Source organism: Miscanthus floridulus, chromosome 18, assembly GCF_019320115.1.
Source record: "Miscanthus floridulus cultivar M001 chromosome 18, ASM1932011v1, whole genome shotgun sequence".
Lineage (NCBI taxonomy): Eukaryota > Viridiplantae > Streptophyta > Magnoliopsida > Poales > Poaceae > Miscanthus > Miscanthus floridulus.
Genome location: NC_089597.1, coordinates 57,980,230 through 58,004,873, shown reverse-complemented (window position 1 = coordinate 58,004,873; position 24,644 = coordinate 57,980,230). Strand labels below are relative to the sequence as shown.

General features: G+C 46.6%; 1 protein-coding gene and 3 pseudogenes across 1 annotated transcript; 2 read left to right on the top strand and 2 right to left on the bottom strand.

The window, feature by feature from the left end:
- Positions 1 to 348: 348 nt before the first annotated feature.
- LOC136523900 (uncharacterized) lies at positions 349 to 2,324 on the bottom strand (annotated as a pseudogene).
- A 3,762-nt stretch (positions 2,325 to 6,086) lies between these two features.
- On the bottom strand, positions 6,087 to 9,659 carry LOC136519906 (uncharacterized). Its single transcript, XM_066513287.1, has 2 exons — positions 8,468 to 9,659; positions 6,087 to 7,856 (listed from the first exon to the last, which is right to left on the bottom strand). Exons 1-2 carry the CDS (start codon positions 9,598 to 9,600, stop codon positions 6,293 to 6,295), a joined length of 2,697 nt encoding a protein of 898 aa, XP_066369384.1. The 5' UTR covers positions 9,601 to 9,659; the 3' UTR covers positions 6,087 to 6,292.
- Positions 9,660 to 11,453: 1,794 nt separating this feature from the next.
- On the top strand, positions 11,454 to 13,138 carry LOC136523899 (polyol transporter 5-like; annotated as a pseudogene).
- A 5,778-nt stretch (positions 13,139 to 18,916) lies between these two features.
- On the top strand, positions 18,917 to 22,850 carry LOC136523156 (uncharacterized; annotated as a pseudogene).
- Positions 22,851 to 24,644: the final 1,794 nt, after the last annotated feature.

Here is a 24,644-nt window from a genome sequence, read left to right as displayed (position 1 = left end):
ACTATGTGGCGCTTTGGCTCATTGATTGGGTCATTGTTGTTTTTTTCTCTCTTTGGTTTTGTAGACATGTCCTTGACATAGAACACCTGATTCACATCCTTAGCAAAGATGAACGGTTCGTCTTTGTACCCAATATTGTTGAGGTCCACAGTTGTCATTCCATACTGGTTGTCGACTGCTACCCTGCCTCCAGTCGCCTTTACCCATTGGCACTTGAACAAAGGTACCTTAAAAGTAGGTGCATAGTTTAGTTCCCATATCTCCTCTATGTGACCATAATATATTTACTTATTTCCATTAGGGTCGGTGGTATCTATGCGGACACCACTGTTTTGGTTGGTGCTCCTTTTATCTTGGGCTTCTGTGTAAAATATATTCCCATTTATCTCGTACCCTTTGTATGTGAGGATATGCCACGGTGGCTGCCTAGCCAACAAATATAGTTGCTCATCAATACTCTCATCACCCTGACATTATTTTCGCAACCAGTCGCTAAAAGTTTCCATGTACTGACGCGTAATCCAAGCTTTAGACTTTCCTGGAAACTCGAATCGGAGCAACTCTTTATGTGTCTCGATATACGGATCCACCAAGGAGGAGTTTTGCAGAACTATGTAGTGTGCTTTATTAAAATAATTGTCCTGTATACCAATATATGGTTTCTTCCCTAGTGTCCCCTTTCCACTTAGTCTCCCCTCGTGTCGTGATTTAGGAAGACCAATCGGGTCAAGGTCGGGAATAAAGTCAACACAAAACTCAATGACCTCCTCTGTTCCATAGCCCTTGGCGATGCTTCCTTCTGACCGAGCACGATTATGAACATATTTCTTTAGGACTCCCATGAACCTCTCAAAGGGGAATATGTTGTGCAGAAACACAGGACCGAGAATGCTAATCTCCTTGACTAGGTGAACTAGGAGGTGTGTCATGATATTAAATAAGGAAGGTGGGAACACCAACTCAAAGCTGATAAGACATTGAACCACATCATTTTGTAGTTTAGCTAGATCTATTGGATCGATTGTCTTCTAAGAAATTGCATTGAGGAATGCACATATCTTTACGGTGGCTAGACGTATATTTGGAGGTAGAATTCCTCTTAATGCAACTGGAAGCAATTGCGTCATGAGCACGTGGCAGTCATGGGACTTTAAGTTTAGGAATTTCTTCTCTGGCATATTTATTATACCCTTTATATTCAAGAAGAATCCAGATGGTACCTTGATGCTTGCTAGGCATTCAAACATGCTTTCCTTCTCTTCTTTGCTAAGAGTGTAGCCGGTAGGACTTAAGTAATGGTGTCCATCATCTGTCTTCTCTAGATACAGGTTGTCTCGCTCTTTCAAACACCGTAGGTCCTGTCATGCTTCAAGTGTGTCCTTAGGCTTCCTATACACACCTATGAAGCCTAGTAGGTTCACACAAAGATTCTTCGTCAGGTGCATCACGTCGATCGCGCTACGGACCTCTAGGACTTGCCAATAGGGTAGCTCCCAAAATATGGACTTCTTCTTCCATATAGGTGCATGACCGTCGGCGTCGTTTGGAATAGGTTCGCTGCCATGTGCCTTTCCAAATACTACTTTCACATCCTTGACCATATTGAGTATATCCTTACCGGTTTGGTTGCCCAGCTTGGTCTGGTGGTCTGCCTTACCTTTAAAATGCTTGCCTTTCTTTCTTAGGGGGTGATTCATAGGAAGAAATCGACGATGGCCAAGGTACACGACCTTTCGATATTTTTTCAAAAATATACCTTTAATGTCATCGAAACAGTGCGTGCATGCATTATATCCCTTGTTTGATTGTCCTGAAAGATTACTTAGAGCAGGCCAATCATTGATTGTTACGAACAACAATGCTCACAGGTCAAAGTGCTCTTGTTTGTGCTCATCCCACACATGTACACCTGGTCTATTCCACAAAAGTAGAAGTTCTTCAACTAGTGGCCTTAGGTACACATCGATGTCATTGTCAGGTTGCCTTGGGCCTTGGATGAGCACTGGCATCATAATAAACTTACGCTTCATGCATAACCAGGGAGGAAGGTTGTAGATACATAGAGTGACAAGCCAAGTGCTATGACTACTGCTCTACTCCCCAAAAGGATTCATACCATCCGTACTTAAAGCAAACCTTAAGTTTCTTGCGTCATTTGCAAACTCCGAGAATTCTCTATTGATTGCTCTCCACTGAGACCTATCAGCAGGGTGTCTTAACATATTATCTATCTTACGGTCTTCTTTGTGCCATCGCAACAACTTTACATGGTCCTTGTTTCTGAATAGACATTTCAAGCCTAATATTATAGGAGCATACCACATAATCTTGGCAGGGATTTTCTTTGTGGGACATTCGCCCTCAACATCACCAGGGTCATCTCGCCTGATCTTATACCGCGATGCATGACATACCGGGCATGCATCTAACTTCTCGTACTCCTCGCCACGTAGAGGATGCAGTCATTAGGACATGCATGTATCTTCTGGATTTCTAATCCCAAAGGGCAGACTACCCGTTTTGCTTCGTACGTAGTGGCGGGCAATTTGTTATCCTTCGGAAGCATCTTCTTTTGGATTTTTAGTAACTCCCCAAATCCCTTATCAGATACATCATTCTTTGCCTTTCATTGCAACAATTCCAGTGTGGTACCCAACTTTTTCTGCCCCGCATCACAAGTTGGGTATAGCAATTTCTTATGATCCTCTAGCATGCGCTCGAACTTGATCTTCTCCTTTTCACTTTCGCATTCTCTTTGTGCGTCACGAATGGCCCGACCAAGATCATCAGCGGGCTCATCTTCTGCCCCTACCTCTTCTTCAGCTTCCCCATTGCAGTATCATTGAAGGCACCATATTCAGCAATAATGTCATCATCGTCCCATTGTTCTTCTTCACCTTCTTTCATTACAACCCCGGTTTCTCCGTGCTTCGTCCAGCAAATATAGTTTTGCATGAAACCCGACTTCAACAAGTGTGAATGAAGACTCCTTGAGCTAGCATATTCCTTCAAATTCTTACATATGGCACATGGGCAGCATATGAAACCATCGCATTTGTTTGTCTCGGTCACACGTAAGAAAGAATGCACGCCCTCAACGAACTCTTGGGAGCGGCGAACAGCATTGTACATCTAATGTCGGCTCATCTGCATTACATGACATACATACCATATTAAAACCTAGAACATAATTAGTTAATTATACGATATGCATGCCACCACACAAGGTATTAATTTATGAAAGTATCGCTACAATGTAGACAATCCCAACTACCACTAAAAAAACTAAAGCTAAAATGCACTTCAACAGCATAAGGATTTCGCGACCAATCCCAACTAAAATAGATAGATCATGCGTTTGTTCAACATCTAGAGGCTTCTTCCGCAGGATCACTGCCTCATCAGCCGGCGTAGCCGCTTGTGCAAGAGAGTTTTGCACGTGTTCAACATACTCTTCCTCCCAGTACCAGCCTGAACATCCAGTGCCATCCCACTGAAATTAAAACAAAAAATTAGAACTTTAATCACAATCATCATGAAAATAAGTATAAATTAACCATAATCATCAAATGCGACAAAATAACTCACATTGTGATCCGGACACTTATAGAAGATACGGTCCTTGTTGGGACACTCCTTCCTCACCCGATACTCCATCACAATCTTCTCCTCACACTTGCCGCATGCAATGAGAGGAAGGTCCGACCTCAGTCGCTTTGGAACCCGATGAGAGGCCGAGGACCCGGAAGCAGTTGCCATCTACTCTCTATACTCATTTTTAATATAATATAAATTTCTCATTTTATAAACAAATAAAATTAAAAAAAACTCTAAAATTCTCTATATCTCTAACCATAAAGTGTGTTATGCATGCTAGAAATGAAAGCTGAATACTAGTTTTGAATAACTACTTTAACCTTCCTTTATCCAAATATGCAAACTTTAAAGTGATTTTGAGCTTAAATGACTTACAAATAAAAAAATCCACCATAAAAAACTACATATATCTAGTCCACAAAATGAGATATGCTACTGATGAAACATAAGAGTATAAAGTTGGTAACCTTTAGAATCGAAGAATCGATGGAGGAATCGACGAAATCTTGTGATTACCGGCGATGAGGAAGAAGAGAGGCCGGCGATGAAGTAAGAACACTGAGGTCGAAGTGACTCAGACTCGGGGAGAAAGAAGGGGTATATAGAAGGGGACCTTTAGTCCCGGTTGGAGACACTAACCGGGACTAAAAGTCTCTTTCTAGTCCTGGATGGAGCCTCCAGACGGGAGTAGACTTTTACTCCTGGTTGGAGGGACCAACTGGGAGTAAAAGTTAACCTTTAGTCCTGGTTGGTAGCTCCAATCGGGACTAAAGGTCCCCTGCAGCAAAAGCCTGCCGCAGTAGCCGTTGGGCAGGGACCTTTAGTCCCGATTGAAGCTACAAATCGGGACTAAAGGTCTTTCTAGTTCCGAGCGCGAAAAATACCGGGACTAAAGCTAAATTTCGAAGTGGATCAAAAGTCGTTTCTCTACTAGTGAAAGCAACCCTTTGCTAGAGTAGACCCTGCAATGGTCACTAACGGCTTCCACAATTGAGACTTAGGATTCAAGTGGGGATCTAAACTTCAGGAAATAAATCTGTGTCCCCCTTCTGGTTTGCCTCACGTTTGTAGTTACATTGAATATCTTGTGCTTCCGCTTGTGCCTACTTGGTTGTGCATCAGCCTGTTTGGTTGGCTGGTTCGTATCGTTGCTGGTTCGTGAAGAAGTACTACTGGTTGGTTTGTGTGAGAGAAAAATACTGTTCCGCCTGAAAATTTACGATCGTTTACGACAAGTCACAGTCAAACGAACAGGCTGTATGTTTGTGACTGTATGGATTGTGTGAACTAGTCAAGGAACTCATCAAGAAGTCATATACAGTTTGTCTTGATTTGGAAGAGGTGAAAGACACCTAACAGACTTAGGCCTTATTTAGATCACCTCCAAATTCTAAGTTTTTTCACTCTCTCTCCATCACATCAATTTTTGGACGCATGCATGGAGCATTAAATGTAGGTAAAAAAAATAACTAATTGCACAGTTTGGTTGTAAATCACGAGACGAATCTTTTGAGCCTAGTTAGTCCATAATCAGACAAAGTTTATCAAATACAAACGAAACGTGCTACAGTGTCCAGATTGCAAAAATTTGCAATCTAAACGAAGCCTTACTACATATTTTCAGAGAAAGTCGGCCTAGCCAGTATTGTAGGCTGGCCTAGCTGGGTTTGACATACGAACCAACCCGGAAATCTAGCTTAGCTAGGTTTGCAACACGGCATAGCCGGTTTTGTTTACCTAGAGTTTGTTGTTTTTAATTGCTAATTTCATTTGATAATTTTTCTAAAGCCTATTCAAAAACCCCGTCTAGGCATCAACTCGGTCCTTTTAATTGTTATCATAGCAAGGAATCACATCCAAGACTCATTATGTGGTCCCCGAAAATAGTGCAAGATTTAGTTAAGTCATTATGTGCTATATTTTGTGACTTGATCGATTAGATCAGCTCCATTAGTGTGAAGGTGACCCGTGGCGGAGCCTGGTAGAGGCGAAACTGGGAGTTGCCCTCCCCTTGCTTCTGAGAAAAGAGGCGTACACAAGTTTACGAATCCCAGAAGGAAAGACAGGGACTGTGATTTGCAGAGGAGAAAAGACAGGACTGCGCCGCATACTAGTATGAGTACTTCAGCTACGAGCCTACGACTGACCACAGTCCACAGGGGAGAAGAGGGCAGGGGATGGAAAGTTGTGCCTCACTCCCCCCACCCACCCACACACACACACGCACCATTTCGGATTCACCCTCCGCCACTGAAGGTGACATATAATTGTGGTTTTGTAACTGTCAATATTTCCAGCAAGCAGAATGCTTGAAATTGCCACATGAGGCCACGATCCTAGTAGCGACATAGAGACCGAGACCAATAGTTTGGGCACATTTTGGTAAAACAGGCAATATGAAAAGTCGAAGGTACGTTTTGGTTTGGCGTTAGCATATTTGCTATTTCGCTATCAGCCTATAGTTTGGGCACACTTGCAGGTAATGTAGAAACTGAAATGGATTTTCTCCCTCGGTTACACTATCACTCATAACTCATAAGAATTAAGAACGCAAGGGATATGCCAATAACTTTTGGATAACACACATATGAACAAACAACTCAATATCTTAATGCAAACATGGGTGTCACAATCGAATGAAATTAGAAATAAAAGGATTTTTTCACTTCTGATCTTCATCAGTGCGCCAGATGATTTATGAGTTTGTTCGGCTGCCGCTGCACTGGCACCATCTTTTCTTGCGGAAGATTGAGACTGCTGCATAGGCTGCAATGTATGCCAGAACAGGGATGACCAAGTAGATGACATTCCTGGATGTCTCCCAGTCTCTGGTACTGCCTGCCGCATAGGCCCCCAGGAGGCCGAGCATGTCAAGCAAAATAGCTGTGTGCATTGGCCCGAGTGGCAATCGGTATTTGTGGAGAGTCTCTGGCAGGAGCAAGATGATGACGACGACGGAAGCCATGAAGGAAGTGGAGTTGCTGTAGAAGAAAGCATGGTACCGGCGTTTGTTGATGTAATGGAGGATGGAGCTGCCAGCAGAGTGACCATCGCTGTTGTCCTGCCACATGCCACCTGGTGGTTTCAGGCCGGTCTGGTAGGTTACACTCGCAGCAAGGACTCCTAGCAGCATCAAGTATTCACGCATGTTTTTCTCTCCTCCTCCTTGCATCTCTCCCTGAGTTTTACTTTCCTGTATCTCTGTCACCTGGTTCTTCTGTTTCGTGCCGTCGTCTGGTTCTGCAGCTTGCCCGGAGGAATCAGCTGCAGCTGCATCGTTGCTGCACCTCCACCACTGATTCCAATGATCTCTTAGGTAGGGGCAAACCCAGAAAATGACTACCTCCAGGGCTACAAAGGCAAACACGGCAACAACCAGCGTCAACACATAAATGGAGGTGCGCAGATCCCTGGAGCTCCCAGCGGCATAGGCTCCCATGAGCCCAAACATGCCCACCACCATGCACACGTAGAGCGCGTAGCACCGTATCCCTGGCTTGTACAGGTTGGGGTTGACGAGCAGGACGATGAGAGCCACGGACGCCATGAAGCTCGCCGCGTTGCAGTAGAAGAAGGCCATGTAACGGGGGCGGTAGTTGTCGTGGAGCACCGGGTAGCCCGCGCGGTGCCCATCTTCATTTTCTGACCAGAAGCCCCCCGGCGGCGTCAGCCCAGCCTGGTAGGTGAGCGTCGCCGACAGGATGGCCAGGAGCAGCAGCACCTCGCGCCTGTTCTCCAGCTTCTTCTCCAAGTCCGGGTGGTTGTCCTTGTGGTCTAGCGTGAAGAGGACGATGTGGATGACCACGTAGACCAGGACAATCCCCGCCAGGGCAACCACGTAGATGGAGGTCGTTTCGTCCCTGCAGCTCCCCGCGGCGTACGCGCTGATCAGGCCGAAGAGGTCCAGGATCATGGCCGCCTCCAGCGTATGGCCCTTGAGCAGGAATCGGCTCTGGACCATGAGGATCACGATGAGGGACGCCACGAACGCCGCCGAGTTGCTGTAGAAGAACACCTTGTACCGGGTGGGGTGTGTGGTCAGGAGTATCGGGTCACCGTTCCTGTGACCGTCGCGGGTGTCGGGCCACAGCCCGCCTGGTGGGTCCAGTCCTGCACTGTAAGTGATGCTCACCACAAGGGTCGCAAGCAACATGACAAGAGACCGGGCCTTTTCCAGTCGTTCTTTTTCAAGGGCCTTCTCCTTTTCCACTGCATCGCTGCCTTGGTCCTGAACCTGATGGATGTCCCTGCAGCAGCTCGTAATTGCGAGCAACATAACAAAGAGTTAGTCCTAATTAACTCCTAAATTGCAACTGATAACTCCTAAATCATTGCAGATACATACCGGCTGCTGATCTGAATCTGATCTGCTTTATTTTGGTCCTGCGATCTGTCAAAGAAGCAACTCCTCAGACGTTTCGAAGCAGAATCATATACAGTTACTCCTAAATTGCTAGCATCAACTCGATCCTTACTGCTGCTGGAAATATAATTGAGCAGATATACGTAACGTACCTGCTGCTGATCTGATTCTGCTGATCTTGTGGATTTTGGCCTTGTGATGATCTGTCAAAGCCGCAGCGACTCCTCAGTGCTCCCAGCCATTTCGAAGCAGAGCCGTATACCGTTCGGAAGCAGCTGCAGCCAGCTACAGCCACCTGGAGGCAAGGTTTTCATTTTTGGAAATTAAAATTTATCGTGGATCACAGATAAAGAGGATAAACATGATATATCGAAAATATCGGACCAAATTCAAATAAAATTTAATTTGAATTTAAGTAAATTTAGATAAATTTAAACAAAATTTGTACGAAAAAAATAGATATTTTCTCATCGGCACCTACAGATAAATAGAATATATTAGAAATATCAGGAGATTTCAGCCGATATTGGAAACCATGCCTGGAGGAAGATGTAGGCAAGAACTCCGGCGATGAGGCAGATGACGTAGGTGGTGTCGTCGAGCTGCCTGCAGCTCCCAGCGGCGTACGCCCCCATGAGGCCCAGGAGCGCCGTGATGGTGAGGCCATACAGAGCCACGAAGCGTACAGAGAGCTTGGTGGTGAGCTTCTTGTCGAGGAGCAGGATGATGATGAGCAGGGACGCGACGAACGCGGTGGTGTTGCAGACGTAGAACGCCTGGTAGCGGCTGGAGTAGTGCTCCTGCAGGACCGGGTTGCTCATCTGGTGGCCGTCCTTGGTGTCGCCCCAGAAGCCGCCCGGCGGGTTCAGCCCCGCCACGTACGTGATGGTCACCGCGAAGGTGGCCAGCAGCATCAGCACCTCGTGCAGTTCTTGCCGCTCGGAGGTGGCGGTGACACTAACACCGCCTGCTTGCTTCTCGGCATCTGCTGCACCTGTTAGTCGCTTCCTACTATGCAGCAGGATCGCTAGCCCGCCTCCATCGCTGGAGAAGAGGTAGAAGATGAAAGCTACGACGATGTAGGCGAAGACGGCGCAGACCAGCAGCGCGGAGTAGATGGTGGTGAACTTGTCCCGGCAGCTCCCGGCGGCGTAGGCGCCCATGAGGCCGAGCAGGTCGAGCACCATGACGACCCGCAGCAGGGCCTCCCACCAGCCCGTGTTCCTGCCGTCCAGGACCAGGAGGAGGAGGCTGACCACGAGCGACGCGGCGAACGCGGTGGCGTTGCAGTAGTAGAAGGTGAGGTAGCGGTGGAGGTGCGCGTACTGGAGGATCGGGTCGCCCGCGTGGTGCCGCCCGTCGTCGGTGTCCTCCTGCCAGGCTCCCCCCGGCAGGTTCAGCCCGGCGACGTACGTCACCGTCGCAACCAGGGTGGCGAGCAGCAGCAGGTACTTCCTCAGCTGGTACTCCGTGGAGGAACCTGAAGGAGGCTTAGAAGCAGCAGGTTTGGTGTTGTTGCTGCGCAAAGCTTCATCAGCCACAGCCCCTGCCACAGGGGGGGAGTGGGAGTGGCTTTGTGCGCCGCCGGACGCCATTGGACTGAGGGACGAAGCTACTTTGTTGTTGGACGCCAACGCCATTAGCTTATCTGGCTGGTGACTAGCCTGGTAGCAGTGGCAGAAGACGCCTTGACCCTTGAGCAAATGCTAATGCCACGGCTAGCCGGCACGGCCGGCAGAATATATAACATGGTGACATGGTGTTCGCTTCTGATGTGTCCGAATAATTGCACGATGACTCGATCGGGTCGTCGTCTTATTTTATAAAAGTAATGTATTCCATTCCACTCCTTTCTCCCTAGCTTTTGTGTTGGCAATTTAGGACTTGTTTAAATTTATGACGTAAAATTTTAGGGTGTCACGTCGAGTATTTAGATGCTAATAAAAATCAAATTACAGAATCCGTCAGTAAACCGCAAGACGAATTTATTAAGCTTAATTAATCTGTCGTTAGCATATGTGTTACTGTAGCACCATATTATCAAATCATGGACTAATTAGGCTTAAAAGATTCGTCTCGCAAAGTAGTCGTAATCTGTACAATTAGTTATTTTTTTAGTCTATATTTAATACTCTATGTATGTGTCCAAATATTAGATGTGATACTGTATAAATTTGAGAAAGGAACTGAACAAGGCCTTAACGAGCATCCATGATATTCTCATCATTCTCGGCTGTGTATTCATGAACGATTCCTATTCCTACCTGACAGTGGCAGTGGGAACGAGCAAAACAACATGGGCCTTGTTTAGATCCCATCAAAGTTCCAAGTTTTTTTACTCTCTCTCCATCATATCAATTTTTAGCCGCTTGCATGGAGTATTAAATGTAGGTAAAAAAATAACTAATTACACAGTTTAGTTGGAAATCACGAGATGAATCTTTTGAGCCTAGTTGATTCACGATTGGACAATATTTGCCAAATAAGATGAAAGTGATACTATTCATCAGGTTGAAAAAAGTTGCAATCTAAACAAGGCCATGTTTTCTCTGCATGCCAGCTTTCTCAGTTTAGAACCGACAAACTTTGGTTCCCATTTCCGAATCCTATTTTTTTCCTTCTCTTACTTCAAGTTGAATTACCATTTCTTTCTAGCTACTGTATTTTAGTTGTTGACGAAGAACTGTAGGGGTTTCTGAAAATACAGTATATATGAATTTCCAAGTTGAATTACAAGCATCATGGAAGCTTCTTAACCCAACATCTTTTTCAGGCCGAAGGAGGAGCGCTAGCTGTTGTCTTAACTGGATTTTTTTCTTAATCTATATGTGACCACCCATCAGAGAAGACTTGCGTATTTTGTGTTCACCACATTCCATGAGCTGCACACGATGTATAAACACTACCTACACCCCAAATGCAATTATTTCAAATGTTGGCACGTTCACCTTCCACTCTCTGAAGCTTCAATCATTCACATCAAATAAACGGTCCTAAACAAAAAAAAAGCATGCTATCCGGTGATTAGAGGAGGCGACTTGAGATAGTTCCGTGAGCAATATTATAACTCTACTTAACGCTTGTTTAGTTCATCCTTTAAAATATAGTTCCTATTACGTTGTATATTTGGACACATGCATGGAGTATTAAATATAAACTAAAAAATAGTTAATTGCATAGATTATGACTACTTTACGAGACGATTTTTTTAAGCCTAATTAGTCCATGATTTGACAATATCACGCTACAGTAACATGTGCTAACGAGGGATTAATTATGCTTAATAAACTCGTCTTGTGGGTTATTGAGGACTTATATAATTTATTTTATTATTATTATCCAACACCTCACGTGATACCCAATGAAATATTTTTAAACTTTATATTATAGGGAGAATTATTTATTTGGCACTGAAACAAATCAATGTTTCGTATTTGGCATTCGAAAATTTGAACTTTCTTATTTGGCATCAAGTTAAAATTTTCTTTCGTAAATGGCACTGCCGTCTATTTTCATTAATCAATCTGTTAGTTGACTGATTCAACCGTGTCAGTTTTTTTTTCCTGTGTCCAATGTACCCCTATACACAGAAGACTCCCACGCAGCTACACCTCTGCCTACCTCCACGCTGCCCGTGCAGCCGCCGCTGCCGTCGCAGTTGCTCCCATCGCCTCCCCTTCCTCTCTCCCTCACCGACGCGCAGACCGAGGTGCTCACGGGCTCCATGAACCTGTACATGCTCGTGCCCATCCTCGCCGCCGGATGGGTGGCCGACCTGCTGGGCCGCCGCGGCACGCTCCTGCTCGCCAGCGCCTTCCTCGTGGCCGGAGCGCTCTCCATGTCACTCGCCCGCAGCTACGCCGCGCTCATGGCCGCCCGCTTCGTCACCAGCGTCGGCGTCGGGCTCTCCCTCGTCGTCGTGCCGGTGTACAACGCCGAGATCTCGCCGGCGTCGACGCGCGGCGTCCTGTCCTCTTTGCTTGATGTCAGTATTCTCTATTCTGTGCATGGACGCACACCTTCTAGTTCTGCCCATGATTTCGAAGCTTTATTATTAGTTTGCATTGATGGATGTGCTCTGCTCGTGGCGTGCAGATCTTTATCAACGTCGGCATCCTTCTCGGCTACGTGTCGAACTACGCGTTCGCTGACCTGCCGGTGCACCTCGGCTAGCGCGTCATGTACGCCGCGGGAGTGCTGCCAGCCTGCCACCGGTGCTCCTCGCCGCGGGGGTGCTGGCCATGCCAGAGTCACCACGGTGGCTCGCGATGCGCGGGCGCTACGCGCACGCACGCGCCGTGCTGTCGCGCACCTCGGACACCCCGGCCGAGGCTGACCTCCGCCTGGAGGAGATCAAGCGTGCCGTCAGCGTCACCGTCGTGCCACGATCCAGAGACGACAGTGGCACATGGACGGAGCTGCTCATCCGACCACCGGCATTCGTGCGACGAATCCTCATCTGCGTCGTCGGGCTGCAGTTCTTCCAGGAAGCGTCGGGCATCGAGGCTGTCGTGCTGTACAGCCCGCTGGTGTTCAAGCGCGTCGGCATGCATGTCTTCGTCGGACCGGGCCGTCCTGGGCGCCACGGTCGCCGTCGGAGCGGTCAAGACGCTCTCCATCCTCGTGGCCACGTCCCTCTCCGACCGCCTCGGCTGGCGCCCGCTACTGCTTGCCAGCACCGGCGGTGTGGCCGTGGCGATGGCGTCCCTGGCCGCGTCGCTCCGTCTCGGCGCGACGTCGGCGTGCCTCGCGTCCATGCTGGCCTTCGTCGTGGCGTTCTCTGTCGGGTTCGGGCCGCTGGTTCCTGCGTACGGCGCAGAGGTCCTGCCGCGGCGGCTGCGCGCGCAGGGCACGAGCGTGGGCACGGCGGTCGGGCGGCTGGTGTGCGCGGCGGTGAGCATGACGTTCATTTCGCTCGCCGGTGCCATCACCATGCCTGGGTGCTTCTTGCTGTATGCCGGCGTGGTGGCGGCTGCGTTTGTGTTTGTGTACACGCGGCTCCCGGAGATGCAGGGACGTTGGTATGGGGTCTATGCGGCGGGTCGCCAGGGCGATGGCAAGGGGCTGCGCAAGAGCTCCGGCAATATCGTCCATACGAAAATACTTGAACTTCCTTATTTGGCACCGTGGATTTCTGCTGCAAACAAGGGTATTCATGTCTTTTTACCAGTTACTTGACACCGTTACTGTCCTAAATGGACGGCAGTGCTATTTACGAAAGAAAATTTCAACTTGATGCCAGATAAGAAAGTTCAATTTTTTGAGTGCCAAATACAAAACACTGATTTGTTTCAGTGCCAAATAAATAATTCTCTCTATATTATATGCATCAATATGATATCAGCAGCACATGTCATATGCTGACGCATCGATGCACCGCTACGATTGGACTCTGCAACACCACAAAGGACTACACTGATTGGTGGTGCGTTCAATGAGATGCCAGCTGTGATGTTCAGTACTCTTGGTTGGTGTTCGGGTAAATGCCCTGTTTCCTGGAGACGCTACACCGCTGCAGGAATGCAGGAGTACTACAGTTGATCATGCAGTGAGCGTAACTGCCAAATTCAATGCTGACTTGTGGTGCATTGATGATAATTTCTATTCTCATTAAATGACTTGTCACGTAGGCAAAACATTGACATGGCAACATAATTAATGAAGAAAGAGAGCAAAAATCATAGAAATGGTTTCTTCATGAAGAAATCAGGTCTACTCTTGACCCAATATACCAAAAAACCATGAAATCGCCATTGGGGAGAAACCATCAGTTTTTAGGGAGCTCGTGTCGCACTCTCATTGAAGGAAGAAGATAGAGTTGGGAGAGAGAAAGAGAAAATAATTATTACTCAGAGAAACCACGGGTTGGAAAGCAGTACTTTTTAGTGCGGTATCCTATGTTATAGAAACTACTAGTTTTTTTTCATTGGGACTGCCTTGAGGAGGCGTTTGGATCCAGTTGTAAAATTTTATGTGACATATTGAATGTTATACAGGATGTCATGTAAGACTTTCTGATACTAATAAAAAAATAAATTATAGAATCTGTTAGTAAACTATGAGATAAATTTATTAAGCCTAATTATTTCATCATTAGCATATGTGTACTGTAGCACTTTATTATCAAATCATGAACTAATTAGGCTTAAAAGATTCGTCTTGTAAAATAGTCGCAATCTGTGCAATTAGTTATTTTGTAGTTTATATTTAATACTCTATGCATGTGTCAAAACATTCGGTGTGATAAGGTGTAAACTTTTAGGAGAGGAACTAATCAAGGCCTGAGTTCCGATAGACAGGGATGCTGATGATGTAGTGTACTAGCTTGCCGGAAGTATTATGTACTACTCCATCTGTCCACATAAGAATACAATTAGGAGAAACGTGTCAGTCAAATTTACTCAATTTTGACCAAATTCATAGTAAACAGTATTTACATTTATATCTCTAACTAAATTTATTATAAAAATATATTATATAACTAATCTAATGATACTTATTTTGTCTCAAGAGTGTTAGCTCTTTTTTAAATAATCTTAGTCAAAGTTGAAACTATTGGACTTATCGACATGTGAGAATTACATTCTTTTGTGGATGGAGTGAGTATTATCTTTTATTATTACCATGATCCCAATCATCTATCTTTCGATCGTCATGTGTCTTTTAGTTACGTGCAAAAGCTTGAGCCCATCTTTATAAATTCTCAAATTATTTTAAATTTGACTATATAAGTTTATAAAAGACAATATCAAGAATTATATTCTAAATAGGTATACTATGTATTCCATGATGAATGATGCTACATATTTGTCAAAATATGGTCCAACTAAAGATAGATCTACTAAAAGCTCCACCAAATTGAGAAAAAAGATTCCCCTAAAACTAGTTAAAGGGGTATTGGGTTCCATGACCATAGTTGGCCCCCCTCCTTCCCACAATCACGATGTCACCGTGAGGACAATCCGGGATGTTTACTTTTGTTGGGAACCCAAGGGCCAACACCGATCTTCATTTGAAAGGAGCTTTTTCTGCAGGGATGGCCAGCGGCTGAGACTGTCTCCAACGATAAAACGCAAACACGAGACCTATTCCAAGTATTTGAGTCACGTACAGGCAAAGAGTCACGAACCAAAAACCTGCCTTCTCCAACAGCGACCCAAAAGAAGACTCCCAGTTTCCTCCGTCTTCGTCTTCCCCGCGGCCGGCCACCGAGCTACGAGCTCCGGCGCGAGATCCGGTGAGAAAATCAAATAAAAGATTTGAGCAAGTAGTGAGCAGCGAGCAAGGGCAGATCCACGAGTCGTGGTACCTTTGGATGCCGAGATCAACGAGCTCCTGGATGGCGGCGCGTAGAGGTGCCTCACGGCGGCGGTGATGGCGTCCTTATCGTCCTCCCCCTCGGTGGTGTAGACCTCGGCGCACGGCGCGGTGCCTGAGCTCGCGCGCGTCAGCCTTGGAAGCGGCGGCCGTCCGCGTGGCGGTGAAGAGGCAGTTGCCATCGGCATCGACCTCCCCGCCGTGGTCGAGGCGGAAGACCACGGGCACCGACGCCTCGCGAGGAGGGCTTCCATGCGACGCCGCGCTCCCAGATCCGGTGGAGGCGGCGACGCTGCTGGTCCTCGAGCGCCCAGACCGCGTCCCAACCCGTGGGCGAGGTGGAGGGCTCGGGGGAGGGGCCGGGGAGGACCAGGTGAGGAGCGGCAGCGACGGAGCGGGGGCTGGGGACGGCGTCGCCGCTTCGGGAGGGAAGGGAGAGAAATGGAGGGAAGGCAGAGAGAGGGAGAGAGATGCGAGGGAGGAGCGGAGGTAGGAGAGAGGGGAGGGGCCACCGGTGGTGCTGCACCGGCTGCTGCTGCTGCCGGGAGGGGGCGTCGCGCGAGCCGCCTCCGTCCCCACCACGAGTGGCACCTTTGAGATCCGGCTTCAGCATTTGCGTCGTCTCTCTCTCGAGACGCTTATTTGCCTCTCGGATCGGCTTGAACGCAAAATATGTCCTCGGTTTGAGTCATCTGTTGGAGCATGATTTCGGTACTAAAAACACTCTGAACTACCTATTTTGTGTTTGGGTTACGTTGTTGGAGACAGTCTGAGCCAAGTCATCTTGAGAGGATATGTGATCCCACTTGTAGGTGGCTTTGACGAGATGTGACCTGCTCAAAATTAATTGTTGTTTTTTAGAATTAAATTAATTGTTGTTCTGACATGATGCTTGCCGCTGCTGCGCTGAATCCTGTTCGCTTCGCTGAAAAGCTAAACTGAAAGTACTGTTCATTGATTTTTTGTGAGAGAGAAAACACTATACCATGACTGATAAAGCTAGGCTGATAAGTTCAAACAAACAGAAAATGGAGCATCGACGTACCGTTGCTAAGTTAGCAGACCAAAGAGTCTTTTATTTTAGGGCGTGGCTACCGTCCGGACGTCCAGACGTTAGCCCCCGTCCAGACGCTCACACCTGTCTCGCCTATTGCGCTCACCCTGCATGCCTGATCATGCTGCACCTACCGCTGCCTGCCTCGCTTGTCCCGCATGCAGGCGCACAGTACGACTGTGCGCTTGCCTGCCCGCCCTCACTTGGTGTTGCACGTACGCATGGAAGCCCGTGCCTCCTGCTGCACGTTTCGCTTTGGTCCGTGCTGCGCGCCCATGCATGCAGGTGGGGACCAGATCTACTTTTGCAATATTCAAATGAAACACATGCAACATTCAGATGAAACACATGAAACATACATCTGAAACGCATGAACATAATGCGACTGCGGATGAAAACATTTGCACCGTCCCTCACGCGCCGCATGCACCCTGGACTGTATCCTGAACGAGTGGCCGCACACGTTCCCATTCACTACCCCCGCGGGAAAGGATGGGTGCATGCTCGCCTGACTGTAGCTGCATACACCTCTTTTTTTTTTTTGGACGTCACACGTGCGGGATCGGTCCAGACGGTCTTAACCAAGCATTGTTGTTTTTTTAAGATAGAGGGATACATTTTTTTTTAGTTAACCATGTATTTTGGATTTTAGTGGATAGAATAATATGGACATTGAAAATCTAGATAGATCCTATCCAGATATATCAAAACAACTAGTATAATTGAACTTTAGATTATACAAAATTCACTCCCACCTCTACCCTTAACATTGCATTTTAGAACTCTTAGCAAAGCAAGCGCGTATTTGCAAGCAATGCCCGACAGACGTTCTGGGCACTTCCGCAGCGGCAGCAAACCTGCTCAGACACGTCCAGCTCGACGAAGACGGGACCCTAACCGAACTCGCCCAACAAGCTGGCCTTCACCCTTCAATGCGTCCCCAATTTGCTGGGGGCGGCTGAGGCACCTTACCGTTTGGCCGGCCCTAAAAACCTTCTCCCAGCGCCGCTCACCCGGCCGTGCCCGTCAGGTGTTCGTGGCAATGCCTGTACGGGCCCCGTCCGCGGCCTTGGCGGGTGCACGTGCAACGGGACATCCGAGGCTGCCAGGAACAGGGGAAGGCGATTTCAACCATCATTCCCGTGACTCGTGCACGGTGTAGATTACCAGTGGTGTGAACTGGATCTTTTCTTGGTCTCGCGGAGGGCAGCGAATATATAAGCTTGCAATTGGAGGCTGCCAGTGCCAGGAACGGGGGAAGGCAACTTCGGTCATCACCCCAGTGACTCGGTGCACTGCCAGATTACCGGTAGTGTGAACAGGAGGTTGTCATGGAAAAAAATGGGGAGGTCCCCACATATGCTTTGCATCGTCCCTGTCCGCAGATTCCATTTCAGCGCTTTTGCTTCCGGTTACCCACCTACCCACCATTGCCATCAGGTATTAAAAATTCTAGCAACTTTTCTTTTGTGTATCTTTGCATGAATTCCTTTCATAACTAAACCAAGCTCAATATGCTATTAGCAATTGGGCATAATTTTCTGTTGAATCTGAACGTACCTCGTGACTTCACTACTGACTGGAGCCTGGGATGTCATTCTTTACGATGCTCGATGTTCAAGCTCCACTGTCAAGTAATTAATAATTTGGATACCAATCGAGTCGTGATTAAAAAAAGGTACAACTTACCAACAGCTTATTGGTTGACACAGCTTGCATAGGGCTTCTAATATGCCATGAGCATCAGCTGGTAGCTTTAGTTGCATATAACGTGGGCATTGAGGTGGGGTCTACTAAGTGTGTTGTCCAGTCTGAGATGTCCTCATCTATCATGCTGATTGCTCCTAATTCCTTCAATACATTCCATGTTTACTATATGATGATGAGTACTGTAGTCCTTCCAATACAGCCCATGTGCCTATATGAGCACTACAGTATTGGCCTAACAAAGTGCTTATTTATTTATAGACAACTCTAATAGAACAAGCAATCAAATCCAGTCACTAGGGTGTGTATGTGGCTGCTAAATGTTACCCTTTTATTGAGTAAACGATACTCTCTGTCCTAGAATTGGAGTTTTTCTGGGACTGAAGCAGTAGGGTTTATCTTTCTGTTTTTGGGAGAGAAAAAAGACTTTGGGCATGCACTTCACTGTCCCTGTCCTTCTCAGCTCCAGCCAGTATGGACTCTCAGAGTTGACTGGGCCCCCTCTTGGCCAAGCCATTCACACTATGTTGAAATGGCACGCATGCATGCTCTAATAATTCATCTGGAAGTTGTCTGTGGTGTCATTTAGCCTTATTTTCTTAAAATATTTTTTTTGAAAGAAATCCATTGAGCCTTCAACGGGTCTTTAACTTGTCATCTTCGCTTGGGGCATTGACCTCACCCAAGTCTTCGTCTTCCTTCTTCGCCAGCTGCCAGTTTTTCCTCTCTTTACGTTCAGAACCATCCTTGAATTTCTCATTCCAGATATATCTTCTCTAAGCCAAGAATCTCTTGCTCTCTTCTTCCGATGAATGGTTAGAGGGCAATTTCACCTGAGAGGCCGAGGTTAACAACCTTTTTGGAGAGCAAGCAGCCATATGGCCAGCACCGCTGCTACTCCAGAAGCAGGCAACAATCACAGTGAAGACAGCACCACACATGGAGGCACCACAGGGGAGCCTGCCATGGTCACCGACAACACCAGGCAAGAATCCATTGATAGTTCATCCACCAGGAATTTGCTAGCCCCTAGCCATGAATCCAGAGTCACCGTAGATTTTGAGCTCCTGTGGAGACTGCGGAAGTATCTGCTGCTTCTTGGTATCCTAGCTGTTAGCGTTACATACAATGCTGGATTAACTCCACCTGGAGGGTTCTGGTCGAACAACACAAAAGATGGGCGTTCTGGACATGACGCGGGTGACCCTGTCCTTCGGGCTCTGTTCTTCCCATGGTATGAAGTATTCTTCTACTGCAATGCAACTGCCTTTGCAGCATCTCTTGTCCTAATCATCTCGCTTCTGAGTAAAAATGTGACAAGGCAGAAGTTATGGCTCCGGTCAATGCAACCTACCATGATTCTGGACTTGTTTAGCCTAATGGAGGCCTATGCTGCTGGAAGCTACAGGGCAGTAATGTCATCCATTTACATCTGGGTTCTGGTCTTTTCTGTTTTTGTATATATTATGATCCATATCCTACAAAAAGACGACATGTTCAACAGATAAGTGTCGTGGAAATGTGTATGTTGCGTTGGATTTGTGGTCATACAAGAAGGGATCGAGTTCGGAACGATAATATACGTGATAGATTAGGGGTAGCACCAATTGAAGAAAAGCTTTTCCAACCCCGGTTGAGATGGTTTGGACATGTCCAACGGAGACCTCCAGAGGCACCGGTGCGTAGTGGAATCCTAAGCCAGGATAGTAACGTGAAGAGAGGTAGAGGAAGACCGAAGTTGACTTGGGTAGAGGTAATAAAAGGAGACTTGAAAGGATGGAATATACCCAAAGACTTAGCTTTAGATAGGAGTGCTTGGAAGACAGCTATTCACGTGCCTGAACCTTGATTGCTTCTGCTGGGTTTCAACTCTAGCCTACCCCAATTTGTTTGGGACTTGAAGGCTTTGTTGTTGTTGTTGTTGTTGTATGATCCATATCCTAGTATTTATGAGAGTTGTTACAAAATTTGTTTCGGAGAAAAGATTTGTTCCAAAATGGCTGAAAGATATGGCAGTGTCTGTGCAAGATTGGATTCTATCTAGGTGTGATGTTCCTAGGAGTGAAAGGAACAACTCCCATGAGAAAGATCTAGAGGAAGCTCGCAAGTTCGTTTTGATGCTTGTGACTTTCGCTGCAACTGTGACATACCAAGCAGGGTTGAGTCCACCGGGTGGTTTTTGGGCTGAAAACGATGATACAATTCCAGCTACATCTATACTTCGCAGTAAAAACCTTGCTCGATATAATACTTTTGTTATTTGCAATTCAACTTCCTTTGTTGCGTCTTTGGTGACAATCATACTGCTTCTGAGCCCAGAACTGAGTGGGCATGGCATCAGATCCAAAGCAGTGATTGTATGTGTCGTTGTCGACATATTTGGCCTGGTTGGAGCATATGCTGCAGGAAGCTGTAGGAGTGTGGTGACATCTGTCTGTGCTATTTTAATTGATGTTGTAGTATGGATCTGCTTTGCAGTTTTAGCCGGGATCTTTGTTAACAGATCTATAGCAGGCTGGTTTGGAAAGATCAAACCAGATATTATGAGGTGCATGGCTAAATTTGGCCGGGTCGTTTCATGGAATTTTGGCAGAAAGAGAAGAAATCCAGAGGGAGAGAATTCTATTGCAAGTAATCAGCAAACTGCAGATTGCATAAAGGATGCAGCAGAACCAGAAACTGCTAGGGTACCAGAATACCAGCTTCAATACCATCAGCAAGTTCCAAATATTAAAGAGGAATCTCCTGGGAAGAATCAGAGTCCAGGCAAACAAGAAGCTACAAACACTAAGGAGGCTGTATCCAGCTCAGAGCATGCATTTGTGAATGGTAAGCAAACAGGAAATAGTAGCAATGTCACGTGTAACGTGGAATGTCAGTCTACAGACCCAAATTCAGTTGCAAATGAGACTATGTCTGAAACTGAAACAGGTAATCCTTTTTATGAGATTTTAGTAAGGTAAAAATACTAATATCAATATGTCTAACTCTGATTGTCAGCCTGCAGGAAACATGCAAGATGCAAATATGGAGGAACAATCTTCATTGGTGGATGATCTTAAAACTCCCACTACTGTGTCTGGTATGTCTAATCATGATCTTCAATTGGTAGATAACCATAGAGTTCAAAGTATGATCAGGCAATCTTTCTCTACTGATGATCAAGAATCCACAGCCGCGGAGTGCTTGTCCGACATTGCATCCAATAACCACGCCCTGTTCGTTTGGGCTTGTTTGGCTTATAAGCCATGGCTGAAAGTACTGTTGGCTGGTTTGGTGTGAGAGAGAAATACTGTGCGTTGGCTGATAAGCCATGGCTTATAAGCCAAATACGACCAAGCGAACAGACTGCATAATGGAGCCACCAACAGTTTCAAGGAAGAGGAAAAAACTTCTGAGGAGACTTTGGAAACAGTTGAGATAGAGAGTTCCGAAACCAATAATGTCTCTAGACCTATTGAGAATGCCAACATTAGCACGCATGAAGTGGCTCCCAGACAAAATGCCAGCAATGTAAATGCTGGTGCCAACCCAACTGATGAACACCTAAAGAAGTCCTGGACATATCTTCTTCTTCTAGCCATTCTTGCAGTATCCCTGACGTATCAATCAGGTTTGAATCCACCGGGTGGTTTCTGGTCCCAAAGAGAGAACAATAATTCAACTGGTGATCCCATCCCTAAGAACACTCGTCATCGTCCCTATCATTTACCTGGTGATCCCATACTTGAGGACACTCACCATCGACGCTATATTGCATTCTTCTATTTAAATGCTATCACCTTTGTTGCATCCCTTGTCATGATTATTATGCTCCTGAATAAGAGGATGAGCAACAAGGTCATAAAACGATATGCACTGCAGATAACACTGATAGTGGATCTTCTTGCTCTAACAGGGTCTTACATTATGGGGAGCTGTAGGGAGACAAAGGGTTCCATATACATCTGGCTGTTGGTGTGCCTTGTGCTAGTTTATGTTGCTGTTCATGTTCTGATCGCAATACATGCGATCCCTGAAGGGTGCAAAAAGGTTGTGGCACACAAGATTGAGAATTTCTCCTGCAGATATATATGGACAAAGCCTTCGTATGAGAACAACTAGAGAAGTGATGCTAATGATAATGATTGTGAGCTTGGGCAGAGCCAGAGGGATGATGCTGATGACAAGAACTGGGAGCGGAGGCATAATCTACTATTGATGCTTGCTATTCTAGCTGCAACAGTCACATACCAAGCTGGCATGAATCCTCCAGGAGGTGTATGGTCTGATGACGAGGCGGTCAGTGGTAAACCAGGAGACCCAATCCTTCAGCACAACAATTTTAAGCGTTATGATGTTTTCTACTACTCAAACTCACTCTCATTCGTGGCATCTGTAGTTATCACAATATTACTTGTGAACAAGGAATCCTGTGAGCATGGTATCAAGTCCTATGCACTAAGAGTGTGTTTGGCGGTGGGCTTGGTTAGCCTCTTGATCGCCTATTCTGCAGGAAGCTGTAGGAAAGCAAGAGAATCTATTTATCTCATCATCATTGCTGTTGCAGTTCTGATTGCCCTTGTGATTCAAGTGCTTCTCTTCTCCTCAACACAAGATAGTCTCAGAGGACCAACTGGACAATTTATAAAACGTCTGCTTCAGCTGCTTTTTGGAAAGGATGAGGCCTGGCATGGAGCTTCTGCTCTCCTCAACACAAGATATTAATCCTCTGCGCTACGAAATATTCTTCTGCTTCAACTCTATCTCATTCATGGCTTCTATTGTCGTAGTCATGTTTCTGTTGAACAAATCTGCCCGGAAGAAGGTTGTGCCACTTGAAGAATTGCATTTAATCATGATACTGGACCTGCTGGCCCTCATGACAGCTTTTGCTGCTGGAAGCTGCAGAAAATTCAGGACTTCAGTCTATGTGTATGCTCTAGTACTCGGTGTTGTAGTATACCTTGTGATTGTAGTTCTTTTGTCAAGTGGCATTGCAAAATGTCTGAGACCGACGTAGAGAAATAAGGTTTCCTCTCAGAGAAGTCCTAGTCACGCTTCTACAACAAGCACACTGATACTTGAAGACCAAGTTTGATGGTTCCATCCCTTTGGTAATAGTACTAATTTAAAAGTTTGCTTTGCTTGTATTATCTGCAAATAGTGTCCGTATTTGGTTTTTCATTGTATGTTATGTTGTGAGAGTTTGAACTGAATTGAAATTTAGCGATGCTGTATGCTGTTCATTTCTTTAAGATTGTAAAATGAGTGCAATCCTGAAGCTACATGTCTATGCTGTAGGTTCCAATATATGCAACGCAATAACAAGCAAATCCTGGAGACTATATCATGATTTCCTGTTTGTCCCTGTGGGGGTATGGCCCCCCAGTATCCTCAAGACAAGACATTGGGCCGCACCATCAGAGATGGCCCGACTCACAAGATCAAGGCGTACACGGCGCTGCTCGGCGTACACCGCAAGACATTGTATAGTACCAAATAGGATACTTACCTTGTAACCCCGCACCTTCAAACTATATAAGGAGAGACAGGGGTCCCCTAGCGGACAAGATACGTTAAGATCTATCTACTATATTTTAATACAATACACCAAAGACACAGGACGTAGGGTATTACGTCGATCAGACGGCCCGAACCTGTCTAAATCGCTGTCTCTGTGCCTTGTGTCACCATCCGGTTCCTGATTACGCGCACCTCCACCGACAAATCTACCATCGCGGGATACCCCTCGGTGGACTGCCGACGATATTCTGTCGATAGTTGGCGCGCCAGGTAGGGGTGTGCGCTTGATCCATGGTGAGCCAGATGGACCTCAAATCAACAACGCGTTCTCGTCATCAATCTCGTGGAGATCCATGCCGGTCCACGACGACGATTCATCGCTGGCTACCTTAGCACCCGCGACAGCAGATCCGATCTCGGAACCACCTCCGAGGTCGTCTTCACCCACAACTCACCGTCCGCCAGGTGCTCACCGTCAACCCCAACCAGATAACACCATACGTCGCTGACCAGACGCTCCGTCCAAAGCTAAGTCACGCTTTAATATTCTTTTAAATATTCTCCAATCTTCGTATATCGCTATAATGTTTCTCCGAGCTGTTGTTTCCATATTTGCTCTCTAAACAATTTTTTGAACCCCCGAACAGTCATGTTGATGCTCGGACGCCTCCAGAGACGGCCCTGTCTCCGGCTCCTCCCTACACGTGCTACGGGCTCCGCGCTCTGCGTTATGGGTGGTCGGCAGCGGCTCCTTGGTCACGCCTTTTCCTCCTACACATGCACGAGCTCCGCACTCCGCGTTATGGTTAACGGGCTAGCTAGGACTGGAGACTCAGCTACACACTAACTGTTCGGGCGGTTTATATTAAACATAAATATATTTTCACGCCAACTGATCGCCGAACTGCATACGCTATTGCTGATTTTCTTCGGAGTTCATATATTTTTACATCATGTACTACCCATTCTACATATTTGTTTTGCAGGATCATCGTCTAGGTGATCGGATCACTTGGTGCTCGGACTTCTTCACCGATCAAATGGTCAGACCGCTTGGTTTATGGATTCCATCGCCGACCAGTTGATCGGACTGTTCGCCGG

What these genes read in the sequence shown, in the direction of transcription:
- LOC136519906 (XM_066513287.1), bottom strand. Translation starts at nt 9,600, where the DNA reads ATGGCGTTGGCGTCCAACAACAAAGTAGCTTCGTCCCTCAGTCCAATG. An exon ending in ATATCGGCTGAAATCTCCTG is followed by an intron (nt 7,857 to 8,467) that starts ATATTTCTAATA and finishes GCTCGCAATTAC; the next exon opens with GAGCTGCTGCAGGGACATCC.